This window comes from Megascapheus bottae, chromosome 24, assembly GCF_031878675.1.
Source record: "Megascapheus bottae isolate mThoBot1 chromosome 24, mThoBot2.hap1, whole genome shotgun sequence".
Taxonomy (NCBI): domain Eukaryota; kingdom Metazoa; phylum Chordata; class Mammalia; order Rodentia; family Geomyidae; genus Megascapheus; species Megascapheus bottae.
This window is the reverse complement of record NC_143532.1, coordinates 9,295,707-9,312,990: the sequence shown is the minus strand read 5'-3', so window position 1 is coordinate 9,312,990 and position 17,284 is coordinate 9,295,707. Positions and strand designations below refer to the sequence as shown.

The following is a 17,284-nucleotide window of genomic DNA, read 5'->3' as shown; positions in this document are numbered from 1 at the left end:
CCACTGGGATTTATCTTCCCACAGCTCACTAAAACCTGGGTTTCCAAGAACTCCTTACTTCCATTAGTGACCTTATTTCCATTTGGTGATACAAGTTCTGTGTAAACATACAGCAAATATGGGTTACACATGTCTTTGGCTGAACCCACAAGTTAGAGTCTCCTAGCTACTGGGTGAGCAATCATGTTTCTTGTGGTCAAGGACCTGGTCTCTTTCATTGTGGCCACGAAAGTTCTGCCAGGACTTACCACCTCACTGTAGAAACCACAATTTGTTCTCAGCAAGGTTCTAAATATGCTACTAGCTACGTACTTCCACCTCACCTTACTGGTCATTGCTGTGCTTCCTTCAGGAAGTCGTGAATATAGAAAAATCCATAGTATTCCTAAATGGATTTCAGAAAGATTATCATAATTTATTTCATTCTAAATATTAACATTTTAGGATATTTTCACCATAGTTATCATAAGTTTACTTATTCCCCAGCCAGGGGAAGCCATGTGGCTTATAAATGTACTTGGCAACTTGAAAGGAAAAAGGTATTAAATTGCATTTTATTATTCTAATTGCCCAGAAGAAGGTCTAACAGCTTGAAACAAGCTTTAAAACAAGCTCTTTTTTTTTCCTAGCACTTAGTGCAAAATTTAAATTGCAGACTATGCATACAAATACACAATTACATGTAGATCTATACTCATGTACTCAAAAAAAATCCCTTTTAAGATTTTCCTTCTAGAAAGAAATGTAATATGGGAACAAAGGAAAAACCTACAGCTTTCTGGAATTTAGACTAGCATATCTGAAAATGAGCTGGAGAAATAGGGCAGAGGTCATGATTCAGGACCACAGTTATGAGGGAAAAGAAAAACATTGCATCAGCTATTCTGTGTAATGAAAGGAGAGGAGAAGGACGGGACTAGGAGAATATATGCCAGGACCTTATAAATTAAAAAACATTATGCTCCAAAATATAGTAACCAGCCAGAGTTTGGACTAGTGGTAAGGATGCCTGCCTACCATGCACAAAGACCCATGTTCAATTCCTCAGTACCACATACATAGAAAAAGATGGAAGTGGTACTGTAACTCAAGTGGTAGAGCTCTAGCCTTAAGAAAGCCCAAGGACAGTGCTCAGGCCCTGAGTTCAAGCCCCAGGACTGGCAAAAAGAATACTGCAAAATACAGTAATATTTCAGGAGTCAGATGAAATAAATTTTGCTCAGGATGCAAAATTTATGGGTGTTTATTCTCCAGGTACCAATGTGCACTTGCTTAGCCCTGAGTCTTAACTGCTCTCTAAATCACCAGTGATTGCAAATAGAGATTCCATTCTTAAATACTTATTTGTTAAACTTGACATTTGAAATATAAAATAAAGGTTAATAAAAAAATTGCACTTCACTTTGGGAGCCCAAGACTTGTCCCAGGCTAGGAACTCAAAGAGAAAACAACAGCAGAGATGCCATAATAAAATGATGATCAAATCAATAAAGAAAAGGCCTTCTTAAGCATCTGGTTTTTCATGAAGTCTATTCCCAGTCAGAAGTATGATGATACTGAATAGCTTTCCAACTAAGCTTTGCAATCTAAGGAAATGTATGTTAATTAAACGCCTAGTTCATACTCTACCAGCACAAGTACAAGAAACATAATTTATAGAAGAAGTAACAGATATACTCAGGAGATTGGGATTTGAAGATCACAGTTCAAAACCAGCCCAAGTAGGAAAATCCATGAAACTCATATCTCCAGTTACCCACCAAAAAACTGAAAGTGATGCTGTGGCTCAAAGTGGTAGAGCTCTAGCCTTGAACAGAAGAGCTCAGGGATAGAACTCCAGGCCCACAACCAATAACCAAAATAAAGTAACAGATAAACCCATCTAGTGAGATGAGGCTAACCTAGAGTTCCATTTAAGTTATCAAAGAAAGCAAAAGAATATCATGAAAATTATTGGAAAAAATCATAATGAGACTTTATACTCCCATATGAAGCTCATGGAACATTATCAAAATGGACTACATTCTAGGACACACAATAAGCCTGTGAAAATACAAAAGGATCAAGATAACTCCTTGTATCTTATCTGATCACAGTTCTCAAAAACAAAACATACTGCAGAAGACTCTCAAACACAGGGAGACTGAACACACTGCTGAACAACACATAGGTCACTGAAGAAATAAAGGAGGAATTCGGAACTTTCTTACAATTCAATGAAAATGAAAACACATCATACCAGAACTTCGGGGATACTACAGAAGCAGTGCTGAGAAGAAAGTTTATAGTTCAAAGTACATACATAAAACAGAAACAGTGTAAGTAAATAACCTAATGATACAACTAAAGCTGCTTAGGAAAACAGGAAAAATTGAAACCCAAGACCAGTAGACAGATAATCAAGATTAGGGCAGAATTCAATAAAATAGAAACTGAAAAAAAAAACTGTACATAAAATCAGTGAAACAAAGCACTGGTACTGGGCCAGGAGTTTGGCCTACTGGTAGAGTGCTTATCTAGCTTGCACGAAGACCTGGTATCAATTCCTCAGAACCACATACATAGAAAAGGCCAGAAGTGAGTGGTGCTGTGGCTCAAAGGGTAGAGTTCTAGCCTTAAGAAAGCCTAATGACAGTGCTCAGGCCCTGAGTTCAAACCCCAGGACTGGCAAAAGAAAAAAAAAGCTGGTTCTTTGAAAATAATAATAAAATTTGACAAAACACTGGTTAAATTGATGAAGAGACTCAAATCAACAAAATTGGAAATACCAAAGGAAATATTACAACAAACATCCAAGAAATTCAAAAGAAAGATTATAAAGGACTACTTTCAAAATCTATACCCAAATAAGATGGAAAATCTAATAGAAATGGATACATTCCTAGAAACATATAAACTGCCTAAGCTGAACCAAGAAGATGTAAACCACTTAAACAGGACACAACACACAGTAAGATCGAGGAAATAATTGGGAGTCTTCCAACAAGGAAAATCCCGGGTCCTGATAAATTCACAGCTGAAATCTATAAGACTTTTAAAGTTGAACTAACACCAGTACTCCTCAAACTTTGCCATGATCTAGAAAGTAGAAAGATCCATTCCAAACTCAGTTTATGGAGCCTGAATCACAGTCATCCCAAAACCCGCTAAAGATTCAATGGAAAATGAGAACTATAGCCCGGTCTCTCTGAAGATACAGACACAAAGTTCTAGCCACAGAATCCAAAAACTAATTTAAAAAACATCATACATTATGTTCAAGTAGGTCTTATCCCAGAGATACAAGGTTGGTTTAGCAGATGTAAATCAATAAGTGTAATACATCACATTAACAGAGCCAAAAACAAGAACCATTTGATCATCTCAGTAGATGTAGAAAGAGCCTTCAGCAAAATCCAACTTCCATTCATGCTAAAATCTCTGGAGATGGTAGGCATAGAAGGACCTCAAAATAATAAAGGCTATATATAACAGACCAACAGCCACCATCATACTGAATGGTGAAAACCTAAAACCATTTCCTCTAAAACCAAGAACAAGCCAGGAGTGTTCACTCTCCATACTCCTCTTCAATATAGTGGAATTTCCAGCTAGAGCAATAAGGCAAGAAAAAGACATAAAAGGGATTCACATAGAAAAAGAAGTCAAATGATCTCTGCTTGCAGATGACACAATCTTGTATCTAAAGACTTGATCCCCAAGCTCCTGGAGCTGATCAAAAACTTTGGCAAAGTAGCAAAATAAAAAAGTAACCCACAGAAGAATCAGTAGCCTTTCTGTATACCAAAAGTGCACAAGAAGAAAGGGAAATTGAGAAAGCAACTCCATTTGCATTAGCTTAAAAAAAAGCAGTATCTGGGAATAAACCTAATCAATGGAACCTTTATAGTGAAAACTATAAAAATTTTGAAGAAAGAAATCAAAGACAGCAGCAGGAAATGGAAAGACTTCCTGTGTTCATGGATAGGTAGAATTAATATTGTGAAAATGGCCATACTGCCAAAAATTACCTACAGATTTAATGAAATCCCAATGAAGTTTACCGAGACAGAAAAAGAAAACCATCAAAAAAAATCCATATGGATCAAGAGACCTCAGATAGCCAAAGCAATTCTAAAGAAGGACGACGACGACGACGACGACGACGACGACGACGACGACGACGACGACGACGAAGAAGAAGAAGAAGAAGAAGAAGAAGAAGAAGAAGAAGAAGAAGAAGAAGAAGGAGAAGAAGAAGAAGAGGAAGAAGCAGCAGCAGCAGCAGCACCAATACTGGTGGTATCACAGTCCCAGACTTCAAGCTTTACTACAGAACTGTAATAACAAAAATAGCTTGGTTTTGACACAAAGTAGACCTGAAGATCAGCGGAAAAGACTGAAAGACCCAGAAATAAAAGCATATACTTAAGAGAATCAAAGATATATAATGGGAAAAAGATGGTATCTTCACTAATTGATATTGGGAAAACTGAGCATCCATATGCAGAAAACAAAAAGGGATTCCTGTTTGTCACCATGCACTGATATCAACTCAAATACCTCAATGTCAGGTCTGAAACCTGGAGATTGCTGTAATAGGGAATAGAAGAAACACTAGAACTTATAGGCATAGACAGAAAATTTTTGAAAAGGGTTCCAGGGACAGATAGGAGAGAGAGACTTGACAAATGGCCCTATATCAAAATTAAAAGGTTTTGTTCAGCAAAGGATAGTTTCTCAACTAGAAAGACAGTCAACAAACTGGGAAAAGATCTTTACCAGCAATACATCTGACAAAGGCCTAATATCCAAAATATATAAGGAGCTCAAGAAAATAACCCTTCCTAAAGCTAATAAACAAGTCACTAAGTGGGCAAACGAGCTAAGGACAGACTTCTCAGAAGAAGAGGTAAGAACAGCACACACAAAGTGTGGGTTGGATTCCTCAGTACCACAGACACAGAACTCAGAAGTACTATGGCTCAAGTGGTAGTGCACTGGCCTTAAGAAAGTCCAAGGACAGTGCCCAGGCCCTAAGTTCAAGCCCTAGAAAAACAGAAAAAGAAAAAAAGAAATATACCTGACTGCAACCCCTGTGTACATCACCTTTATAATAGCAACTGTAAATTTGTTTAAATTCCCAGATTAAAAAAAATCAGGGATCCAGTTATCACAATGCCAACCTGTGACAGAAAAGAGTGTGAACTCAAATAGGGAATCAAATGGTTAAAAGGTATTTTGAAATGCTAGCTTTAGGCAAATCAGCAGGGCCTGATGACATTCTTCTAAGAGTACTTAAAGAACTGGCAGGTGTTATTACATAGCTCCAAGTGATTATTTTTGAGAACTCAAGAGGATAAAGAAAGTCCCTGTAGACTCACAAAGGGTAAATGAAGTGCTCATCTTTTTAAAAAGGGAAAAAGGACAATTCTGGTAATTATAGAGCTGTCAGCTTAACTTCAATATCTGGGAAAATATAGAACTTAACATCAATCAATTAGCATCAACTTGAAAAGCACAAAGTATTGGGTGGAAACCAATGTGACTTTTCAAAAGGCAAATTGTGCCAAGCTAATTAATTTCCTTGTGTGATCAAGTGGCCACATAGGCAAGGAAGGAGCAATAGCTATAATCTCTTTGACCACAAGTAGGGCTGAAAGGTTGACTAAATATGGAAACCGGATCCTATGAGCCACCATTACTCTCTCCATCTTTCAAGTATTGATATTGCCAAGATAGTCAAGAAACCTGATAGAGGAGATGGCTCCAGACTCACATTCAGTTCTGAGCAGTCACCTTAAGAACTAGTCTGTCAGGCATTAGTGGTGCATGTCTATAATCTGAGGTGCTCAGAGATCTAAATGATTGTGGATCCAAGCCAGCCTGGAACAGAAGAAGCTATCCAGACCCCATTATCTCATAAAATATAAATACATAAATAAATGAAAAGCTGGGCACAGTGGTACACATCTGTCATCCCAGCTACACAGGAGGTATAAAGAGAAAATTGTGGTTCTAGACCAGCCCAGGCAAAAGGCACATATTCCCACCTTAAAAAAAATGAATAATGTGCACAAAAAAGCGCTTGGGGTGTGGTTCAAGATAGTAGAGCACAAGATTAAGGTCCTGAGTTCAAACCCCAGTATCCAATCCCACCTCCACAAAATTGCTTACTCATTTTCTCCAGATCTCAGTTTGAGAGTTGGGGAAGAAGGGCCAGGCTGCTGGTGGCTCGTGCAACTGAGAGCTGAGGATTGTACTTCAAAGCCAGCACAGGCAGGAAAGTCTGTGAGATTCTTATTGCCAGTTAACCACCAAAAAACAATCTGGAAGTGGAGCTGTGGCTCATGAAGTTGAATGCTAGCCTTGAGCACAAAAACTCAAGGGACAGGGCCTAAGCCTTGAGTTCAAGCCCGAGAAACCCTTTCTCCAACCCCCTCCCCAAAAAAAAGAAAGCTGAAGAAGTATATAATAGCTATGTCTCCACTAGAAAAAGAAGCAAATTTTTCAAAGGAAATGCATTAGTACCTTCATGAAATCATTCTTTGGCTTATGTGTGTGTGATATGATATACATTGAATGTAGATTTAACCCATAGCTTGACATTATTTTATATTCATTTGGAATTAAGAAAAAATTTAAATACATACAAATAAAAGTTTAGTATGTCTTAAATAACTTGAGCAACTTCCCCAAGTCCTTGAATTTTGATTCCTCCAAACCCATAGGTATTTGTATGTAATATCTTTAAAATTCCTGTCCAAGAATTCTAGTTCCTCTGTAGATTTAATCAGTCCTTATAATCAAACATATTAGGTCAAGTACTATATCTGTCCTATGCTGGAAGAGTTGAGAAAATTCTCATCATTATGACCTGTCCATTATGCTACCTCAGAGCAAAATTAAATTCAGAAGATTCAACAGTACCTCTGAAGAAGAGAAATTCCTCATTCATCAGTATCACTGCCACCTGCTAAGGTTTCTAGCCACCTAATTGTCTTCAGAAATGGTTTATCTACAGAAAGCTTGAAAGCCAAAGAGTAACTCTGAACACATCAAAGTATAAATGACATACCAGGTGCTAAAAAGAGAATTTCACTTCTTTTAAACAATTAAAAAATGTATTTCTCATTCCTTTGGACAATGAAGAGAAAATGGGGAAATGGAAGGAAAAGCAAAGGAAATACAAACTCCAAGATCACTGACAGTATTCAGCTGTCCCATGCCTGTCTACAAGCACTGAATCAGAGGTCACATTACATCACTAGAAACGCTGGTAATACAATTTTTCTTAGTCCTCACAGATGGATTGACTCCCCCTTAACAAAGCCAAGACAGAAAGCGTTTTGACTAATATGATAGGGATCTTTGTATACTTACTTCACTAAAAACCCTTCTGAATCAACCCTATCAGAGGACAGAGTTCTTAATTATTCAGAACTGAATTATTCATGAGGAGTTTTCTAAGTAGTTCACCTCCCCCCCCCCACACACACACATGGCTTACCTGTGTAGACAAGAGGATTTTTAGACTCTTGGAACATTTTTCTCTTTTGTATCTCAGCTTGATCTTACCAAAACTCCATCTCTCCACTTACTCATCTGGTCAAATCCTTGAAGTCACCATCTTGTCTTTGCATGACTGTAATTTCTTCCCATCTGACAGCAGTGGACTCTCAGGACTCTATCTTAGTGTATCTAGAATCCAACTACTTCTCACTCCACTGTTACCACCTGCTCCCCACTACATCTCTTCTAGCCTTGATTCTCTCCGTAGTTCCTATCATCTCCTTCCAAGTGAGCAGGTCATTTTTTAATGTCTTCTTCTCTTTATTTTTTTAATTTTATTATTGAGGTGATGTACAGAAGTGTTGCAGTTACATCCACCAGGCAGCGAGCATGTCATCTTTATATGTGAAAGCAAAATATAAGCATGTTACTTGTGTGTCTCCAGATCCTTTACATGTATGATTTTTAATTCTGACCATATACCATCAGCTTCCAATAGGGAAGAACCCTTTTTTGTTGTTTGTTTCTTACAGAATAGGACTGTGATACATTTCCTATGAATACAGGAAAAGTTGTAAGTTGTCTGTGGATGACAAAAGGCTGGATAGGTGGACACAAATGATTGAACAAATGAAAAGAGTCAAAGAACAAGTTCATCCTTGGTGACAAACTAAAGCCTTTCTGTATGTGCTGTGTTATAGAACCAGAAGCAAGTAAAAGCGTTAGCATTCAGAGAGACCCAGATGGGATTTGGGTCCACTAAACATTGCCATCTGAGACAACTCCAGCAGCTGAAGAAGAAACTGCTGGCCCTGCAGCAAGAACTGGAGTTTCGCACAGAAGAGTTGCAGACTTCCTATTGTTCTCTCCTGCAGTACCAGTCCATCCTGGAAAAGCAGACTTCTGACCTGGTTCTTCTCCACCATCACTGCAAACTGAAGGAGGATGAGGTATGGCTAGATTAGAAGTTTCAATGTCCATGTGTCTATGTACCAAACCAGGCCAGACCTCTGAGGCAAACATGGCAGGAAAAGGAAAAAGCATTCCTGAGCAGGTTTTGAAAACTTTTCTTCTTTCATTCTTATGCCTTTCAAAGCTGGGAAGAAGGAAACTGAACAGAATGACATCATTGGGTGAGAGTTCCAATATTCATGTATGTCATTTGTGTGGGGGGGATGTGCGTGGGCGTGTGTGCGTGTGTGTGTGTGTGTGTGTGTGTGTGTGTGTGTGTGTGTGTCCATTTTCACCATCCTATTCCCATTGCAATTTAAAGGCAAAAGACTCTTAAGTCTCTGAGGATTCATTTTTTTTAGTGTAAGGTCCATTAAATAAACTACTTTTAGAAAAATCAGGTTTTGATGATATATAAATTCCTGTGCCTACCCAGCTGATAAGATACCAGACACTGAGCCAATCACTGAGAATGACAGAGCATTTTTTCAGACTGGAGTTTTAGATCCTATACTTTAAGTATATTCCAGGCATTCATCTATATTCATGCTCTAAGGCAATATTTTTTAAACCAAAGAGCAGCAACCCTGTAGAATCCCAAATAAATTCCAAAGACCCACAGCTACAGAACTAAAGCCAGCTAAGCAGTATGAACCCTAACGCTAAAAAAAACAACACAGTTCTAAGTAATGGAACAGACAAACTCATATCAGAGGTCTTCCTCTGGCATTTTCTTCCTTCTGATTTTAAAGGAAATTCCAAGGGTTATTTTTGACAGTGCTATTGCTTACGGATTAACTTCAGGGTCCTTATAATGGGGCTTAGAAATCAGAATTTTTTTTAATTGGCTGTAAAAGACTGAGTGGAAAGGAACAAAGAAAGATTATCCTGTGTAACATAAGCTGGACCAAAACCTGTGAGCATCAACCATGGTTTAACAAAGCTAATGTAAAGCTACATTAAAGTTGGCTAGTTTGTTTTAACTTAAACAAGACTCCAGCCTGAATTAAACAACCCTGACTTAATTGGAATAATAATTAGTTATTTGTTTTTTCTTTTTTTTTTTGCCAGTCCTGGCCTTGAGCTCAGGGCCTGAGCACTGTCCTTGGACTTTCTCAAGGTTAGAGCTCTACCACTTGAGCCTCAGCACCATTTCCGGCTTTTTCCTATGTATGTGGTACCAAGGAATCGAACCCGGGTCTTCGTGCATGCTAGGCAAGCACTCTACCACTAGCCCAAACTCCCGGGCCACTGCATTTTTCATCATGTACTACATCCTACCCTTTGGCCCACCATTACGGCCACTCAAGGTTTCCATTCTCGGAGCTACCTAAGGTGGCTGCTAGAGCTCCAGCCATCCTATCTTTGTTTCACATTCTCCAGATAAAGACAAAGATGTGAAGAAAGGCATACTGCTTCCTTTTGAGGACACATTTCAGAAGCTCCACACTTTTACTTACGTGTATTATCCATAATTAGTCACATGGCTACCTCCAGTTTCCAGGAAGCTTGGGAATGTGGTGTATGGGGAGTTCAAGGTTCTGTAATTAAGGAGCCTGGGGGGACTAGACCCAGAAGTTACACAGAAGCATCAAACTTCTTAGGGCGGGAGTTTGGCCTAGTGGTAGAGTGCTTGCCTAGCATGCACGAAGACCCGGGTTCGATTCCTCGGTACCACATACATAGCAAAAAGCCTGAAGTGGTGCTGAGGCTCAAGTGGTAGAGTGCTAGCCTTGAGAAAGTCCAAGGACAGTGCTCAAGCCCTGAGCCCAAGCCCAGGACTGGAAAATAAATAAATAAACAAACAAACTTCTACCTAAGGTTGGCCAACAGCAGACCCCCTGTGGTGCACCTAGGTATCCAAATAGGTAGTTCATTCAGGAGATGATTCCAGAAAGCGCTAGAATGATGATCAGAGAGGAGCAGGTATGTAAAGAAAGACTGAATTCCATCTGGATGTGAGTAGACCACTGACAGCTTGTGTTACAAATATCAGATAACCCTGTCTTCTTCTTATCTAACCAACTCTTTAAAGTAAATGGCTCCTTCTTAAGAAGAATCTCAAATATTAGGCAGCAAGTATAATTAGCCTAAATTAATGGAACCATCCTATTAGAACCGTTAACCCCTTGAACACATATAATTTGAGCTATGTAACTTAACACAGACGGTAACTTACAGATCTTATCTCCCCGAGTTGTGAGCATTTTGAAATCTTTGAAAGGTGAGACTGTGTCTCATTTGTCTACATCTCCTCTGCACTCACACATGACTATTGGGTGACTCATTTCTTGATGAGGAAGTAAAGAAATCGAAGTAAGGAACCTAACAAATCTCAGAGGAACTTTGGGTCATGCTTCGCCACTATCTCTTGGGCACTTTGTTGGCATGAAACTGTGTGTGTGAGGGTCTGGACGTTTTCCAAATGCGATCTCTAGAGAATGCATGGGAAAGAAAGGATACTGACATTTCAAGCCCTGTGACTCAGCAAGTATTTATTGAATTCCCTCCAGCTGTGAGAGGATGGAACACAGAAAGATCTATTCCTTTATGGAGCTTAATCTGCAAATAAGGCTATCTTTATTCCCATTTTGTTATTACTTAATCATAGCTTTTAGATCTATGCAGTCCCTACTCCATACATCTGGGTTTCTAGTTTAGATGCAAGACTGCCATACATGGTGTCTTATAACTATATCCATTCCTCATTTGCTGCTTGCCTAGGTTCATGTGCTTTTTGTTCCTATGCTCACAGGTAATCTTCTATGAAGAGGAAATAGGAAATCATAATGTGGACACAGGGGAGAAGCTCCATCTGGCACACAAGCAACTTGCCTTGGCAGGGGACAAGATTATCTCCCTAGAAAGGAGCTTAAATCTCTACAGGGATAAATACCAGACTTCCCTGAGCAACATCGAGTTACTGGAGTGCCAAGTGAAGATGCTGGAGAGCGAGCTCAGCGGGATCATCAGTCAGGTAGGTTGCAGTGGGAGGACTCCTCAAACCAGAGTTCCAGCAAGCAGCTGTGCCCTCAACTGTTTCCTGCTAATGGTCTCAGCCTCTCCCTCCAGAAACCCAAAACTCACACAGATATGAGGCCCTGTCCTTGAATTTTGCAGCACTGGGTTTTAAAATGTCTAGTTTTTACATTAGATAGATAGATAGATAGATAGGTAGATAGATATCATGTCTCTATGTATAACCGTGTATTGATATAGGACTTTTAATCTGAAAGTTTATATTTTTTCTTCATTCAAGAAATTTTTATTCTGTTGCTTTTAAATCAGTCTTCTTTGTTTTATCCTACAGTGTTTTTAAAAAGTATTAAAACCTAAAGATACCTTGTTTCTTAACTTTTGTATTCTCTGCCCGCTAGTATACTAATTTATTTACATTTAGATTGCCGACTGACCTTTCTGCAGCCTCACTACACTTCTTTTTAACCTTGAATGTAACTTCACCCTTTTATTAGTGCAGATTAACGAGAGGATAATAACCTTCACGGATTATTTCAAATATACAAAGAACAACCATCAAAAAGACAAAACCAAAAAGCATTGTTCTTGGAGAACTATTATTTCTTTACATTATATGAACATGTAATTTGAGAACATAGGTCTAGAGATAGTGTTCATGGAATTCTGACATTGACGCACAAATGATGAATAAAACAATTCACCGTGTGTGCGTGCATGTGTGTGTGTGTGTGCATACACACACGCACATGCGTGTGTATGCCAGTCTTGGGACTTGATCTTAGGGCCTAGCCACTGACCTTGAGTTCACTTTGCTCAGGGCTAGTGCTCTACCACTGAAGCTGTAGCACCACTGCTGACTTTTTCTGAGTAATTTGTTAGAGATAAGAGTCTCACACTCGGGTGTGTTCTGGCTTTGAACCACCATCCTCAGATCTAAGTCTCCTGAGAAGTTAGGAGTAAGGGTGTGACTCACTAGCACCCAGCCCAACTCATCATTTTTAAATACCCTAGGATCCTGAGAACAAAGGTGATCACTCAAAGGTGCGGTTATATCCTTCTCCCTGCATGATTCAGGAGCATCAGGAGACCCTGAAAAGACTGTCAGAAGTTTGGCAAAAGGTCTCTGAACAGGATGACCTAATCCAGGAGCTTCGAAATAAGCTAGCCTGCAGCAATGCTTTGGTAAGTGCCTCATTCTAGAACATTTTTCTGAGAAATTCCCAATAAGCCATGTGGAACTAATGAAGGAAAGAGAATCATCTAAATTGATCTCTTTCATCAAGACCTCACCTACCCACTCTGACATGCATCTCTGTTTATATTAATTTTGAGCTGCTTTTAAAAAAAATCTTAAAATCTCTCAGGCAACAACCTAAGTGCCCATCTATAGGTAATAGCCAACAAAATGAAGAGGGAAATGCTTTTTAAATATCAATGTGATAGAATACTATGCTGTCCAGAAGGATGAAGTACACCTGTTAGCTGCAGGGACACAGGTTTGTGGCATGCAGTTGACAGGCTCTGAATCCCATGTAGTGTGATCTAACCTGTGTGGTATTTTTTTTAATCACTGATCAGTGCATGGTGCTTATAAACTGACATGTTGATCTGAAACCCTTAACTACTTAAGGGTAATTTCTCAACATTTTCAAGTTACTGATCCTAAGAATATGCTGTCAATTTTCAATCATGGTCTCCCTTCCTTCATGAAAGTAAGAGAGGGCAGAAATGGGAGGGGTTTTTTTAATGTTTGGGTTTCCTTTGAATTGTTTTCCACAAATTCAGTATGCATGATATTAAAAAGAAAAGTTTTATGTTCTCTTAACTTTTTCTTGTCACACATGCACATTTACCCATTGCAGAAGAAATATCTTCTCACAGTTCTCAGATTCGTGTAAGCTCTATTGTCTCCTCCAGAGAGTCTTCTTTTAGCTTACAGAGTGGGGCCCATAGAAGTTCAGGAGAGGCCTTTGCTGTCCCTTGGTTATCTCATATTGGTATAGTATCTCACTTTGTTATCTGATATATTGAATTTATGTATATTTGGATATTTGAAATTTGATAGGGAAGGGGGGAAAACCAAGACGGGTGGGGGGTGTGGGGGGGGAGGGAAATGGGTACCAAGACATGTGAAAGGGTATCAATGTATGTGAATTAATGCATCTTCTATCTGGCAAATATCATGTAACCCTTTTACTAATTACAATAAAAAAAATTTAAAAAAAAAAAAAAAAGAAAAACCTACAAAAAAAAAAAAAAAAAAGAAGTTCAGGAGAAGGTCCAAAACGTGGCTGCTGACAGGCTGGAGTCAAATCACACAGCGTTAGGTCAGACAACCTGGATCCCAGATTGAGACCATGACCTCTTCCTGCCAACCCCTTGGGAACTACACAGTGAAATGACATCTTTGTACTAGCAAACTTCTCCTGAAGAAGGAAGGCACAGTAATGATCATCGCGTGGCGTTGATCGTCCACCCTGACTGACTTGTGTTCTTTCACAGGTTCTGGAGCGTGAAGAGGCTTTGATCAAATTACAAGCCGACTTTGCTTCCTATACAGCCACCCACAGAAGCTCCTCATGTGCTCCTGCCTCCTCAGAAGACGCTGAAGACATCAAAAAGGTGGCAGCCTTTTGGCTTCTTTGTGCCTGATGGGATCAGCCTGAGCTGAATGTTCTTCTGAACTTTCCTGGTTACTTTTATTTTGTTTTGTTTTACTTATTTTGGGGCTAGCACGAGAGCTTGAAGTCGGGGACCGGTGTTCTTGCTGGCTCGTGGCTGATGTTCTTGACCACTTGAGCCATGTCTCTACTTCCAGATTTCTTTTCTTTTCTGAAGATAAGAGTATCTCAGATTTGTCTCTCTAGGCTGCCTTCAAATCTCAATCCTCAGAACTCAGCTTTCTGAGTAGCTAGAATTAGAGGCATGAGTCACTGGCACCTGGCTTACTTGTATTTTCATAATAGAGTTTATATTTTGTGTGACCTTAATTGACTCCACTGCAAGCATTCTGTGAAGAATGCAGACCAAGTCCCAAAGATGGTGTCAGCCTTGGGTTTTAGAATTACATCTCTTAACTGACTTCTCATGATCGATCTTAACATGATAATACTATGCCTCTTGGCCTGGTAAATTCAAAAGGATCATCCAGCTTTCTAGGGTGTGGCTAGAATGGAGAGCTGCAAACTTGGGGAGGATTTCTACTGCAAATTCCTTCCCTTCTTAACGCTAGAAAATTCAGAGCATTTTATTGATTTTAAAAAAATAAATAAAACCTCAACCATGTAAACAGATATTTGATAATCCAATAGTCAGAATCTCCTCGGCAAGATCTTGCCCTAGGCCGGCCATGCCTGAATGGAAGGTGCATGGCAGAGCCAGTCTCTGGGGCCTATACTATGTGGGTCAGATGTGGCACATATGCATAGACAGAAACAGAATGCTGCAATGGAGAGGAGAGAGAGAGGAAACATATGAATTGCCCCAAAGGGTCTGTAATGTGGAGGCAGAGACTCTTCCCGTTCTCACTTTCCAATTCCAGAAACTTAGATGAACAAGGGATCAATATTGAACTTCGTAGCTCTTCTTTGTTACTGCAAATACCAACCGTATTTACTTTTAAGGTCAGCTCCATGTTACTCATACCTGACCTATGGCAAGATCTCATAGCCCTCCATTTTTAAAATGATACAGATGAAACATCCCCATGAAATAAGATACAGTGCCCCTGCGATTTTATAGTTCCCATCCGAGCTTTCATGCTGCTTGAATGTGCCGTTACGAATGAAATGGTGCAGACCACGGTTTGATGCAGCTGTACCCTGCTGCCCTGTCAGTGGGTGCAGCCTTCGTGGGAACCTTTAGCCCCACACTTCTGCACTTCCCCTGTCTTCATGCTACATTTCTCCTTCCTGTCAATTCTGAAACCACACCAATAACTCTACCTAGAATCTTGAGGCCCAAACAATTGCTGTTCCCCTTCAGTGATGTGTTCCTGCCTCCTGCGGGTTATAAAGTGTTCCATTTTCAGGTATATTAGCTCACACCGGTGTTCCCAGCTATTTAGAAGGGGAAGATCAGGGATCTCTTGGGGGCCAGTCAGGGCATGAGCCCAGGACACTCCATTTCAACCAGTGGCTGAAGAGGAACCACAATGGCGGAGTGCAGTGGTGCCCGCCTTGCATGCCCATGACACTGGGAAGCCCAAAGAGGAGGATCACAGCCCACATTATGGCCACGAAGGGAAACCTGACATTAGCAATAACCAAGACAAGCCAGGTGGCTCTTGGCCTGTAATCCTAACTACTCAGGAGGCTGAGATCTGAGGATGGCGGATTGAAGCCAGTCCCAGCAGAAAAGTCCCCCTAAGACTCTTAGCTACAATTAACCACCCAAAATCCAGAAGTGGCACTGTGGCTCAAGTGGTAGAGTGGTAGACTTCAACACAAAGAGGCTCTGGGACAGTTCCCAAGCCCTGAGTTCAAACCTCACAACCAAAAACAAACAAATAAAACCTGAATAAATAAACAACCAACCAAGACAGCAGTGGGCTGAAGGCATATCCCAAGTGGTACAGCTCCTTGCTAGCATGAGGCCCTGAGTTCAATCCCCAGTACCACCAAAAGAAAAAAGGTGTTTCACTGTCTTTGAGGGTAGCCACAGTTCTTAAAGAGGGACTACAAGCCACCCATAACACCTCATTTTCTCATCCACACCAGTCTTCTGCCCTAAGCCCACTGGCCTCCTTGGTGCCTTCCCCCAGGCTCTTGTCACTGGCCCATACCTCTGCCCTATAAAGCTCACCTCTCAGATAGCTATAACAGAATCCTCCCCCTCCTCCCAGGTCCCCACTGAGAGGCTCCTTGCTCAGGGGTCCAGCCCATCTCCTGTCTGGAATGACATCACACATACCCCAGTCTGCCCCCTGGACTTCCATGTCTCCTTTGCTCTCCCATTTTTCCCATAGATGTATCAGTGTTTGACATAATAAGTGGTAACTTTTTAAATTTTTATTAAGGGAGGAAAGCAGGAAAAAAGGAGGAAGGGGGTAACTGTGCCAAAAGAAATGAACTCATTACCTTACTTAGGTAACGGTAACCCCTCCATACATCACCTTTACCATAAAAAACAAATACAATAAATAAACCTCTGTTAAACTGAAGCATAATGAACAAACGAAAAAACTATCACTAATTCCAGGACATTTTCTACCATCCCCAAAGAAACTCCCCTGCAGTTGCTCTCCATTCCTCTCCAGTCTCTGCCAAGCACTACCTCGCCCCACACCTGCACCAAGCATCCCTGTGAACATTTCCCCAATGTCCTCATGCTTCTTTGCTCTTCTCCCTGCTGCCAGATACTGAAACACCTGCAGGAGCAGAAGGACAGCCAGTGCCAACACGTGGAGGAATACAAGAACCTCGTGAAGGACCTGCGCTCAGAACTGGAAAACGTGTCAGAGCAGAAGAAGGACGTCATGAAGGGTTGGCTGAGGGGGCTGGGCTGGGCTGGGCTGGAGAGCCAGAAGGAAGTGGAGCCCTCTTCTGAGTAACGGCATGTGCCCACCCACTGTAGACATGATGAAGCTGGAGCTGGAACTGCACAGGCTGCGGGAGGAGTCGTCCGCCTACATGGAGAAGAAGGAAAGGGAGACCAGCGTTCTGCAGCACCAGCTAGAAGAGCTTCAGCAGCAGCTGTCAGATGCAAAGAACACGTGTATGGATAAAGACAAGGTGAGGTCAGGGGCTTTCTTGTTGTCAGGTGTGAGTCCTACACCGCCTGTGGCGATTGCCTCCACACTGCACGGTGTTCCAGCAGGCTCTTTTGTCGCAGGCATATCTTGGAGTACTTCTCTGGAATTTTT

At 40.6% G+C, this 17,284-nt stretch overlaps 1 protein-coding gene across 1 annotated transcript in view; it reads left to right on the top strand.

Annotated features, from left to right (window-relative positions):
* Pmfbp1 (polyamine modulated factor 1 binding protein 1) overlaps positions 1-17,284 on the top strand; it is a 47,117-nt gene that overhangs the window by 15,346 nt on the left and 14,487 nt on the right. The window contains exons 4-9 of the mRNA XM_090357347.1: positions 8,193-8,441; positions 11,198-11,419; positions 12,433-12,603; positions 13,924-14,043; positions 16,778-16,904; positions 16,996-17,153. Of these exons, the coding sequence (XP_090213473.1) occupies positions 8,193-8,441; positions 11,198-11,419; positions 12,433-12,603; positions 13,924-14,043; positions 16,778-16,904; positions 16,996-17,153 (1,047 nt within the window). The remainder of the gene's footprint in view (positions 1-8,192; positions 8,442-11,197; positions 11,420-12,432; positions 12,604-13,923; positions 14,044-16,777; positions 16,905-16,995; positions 17,154-17,284) is intronic.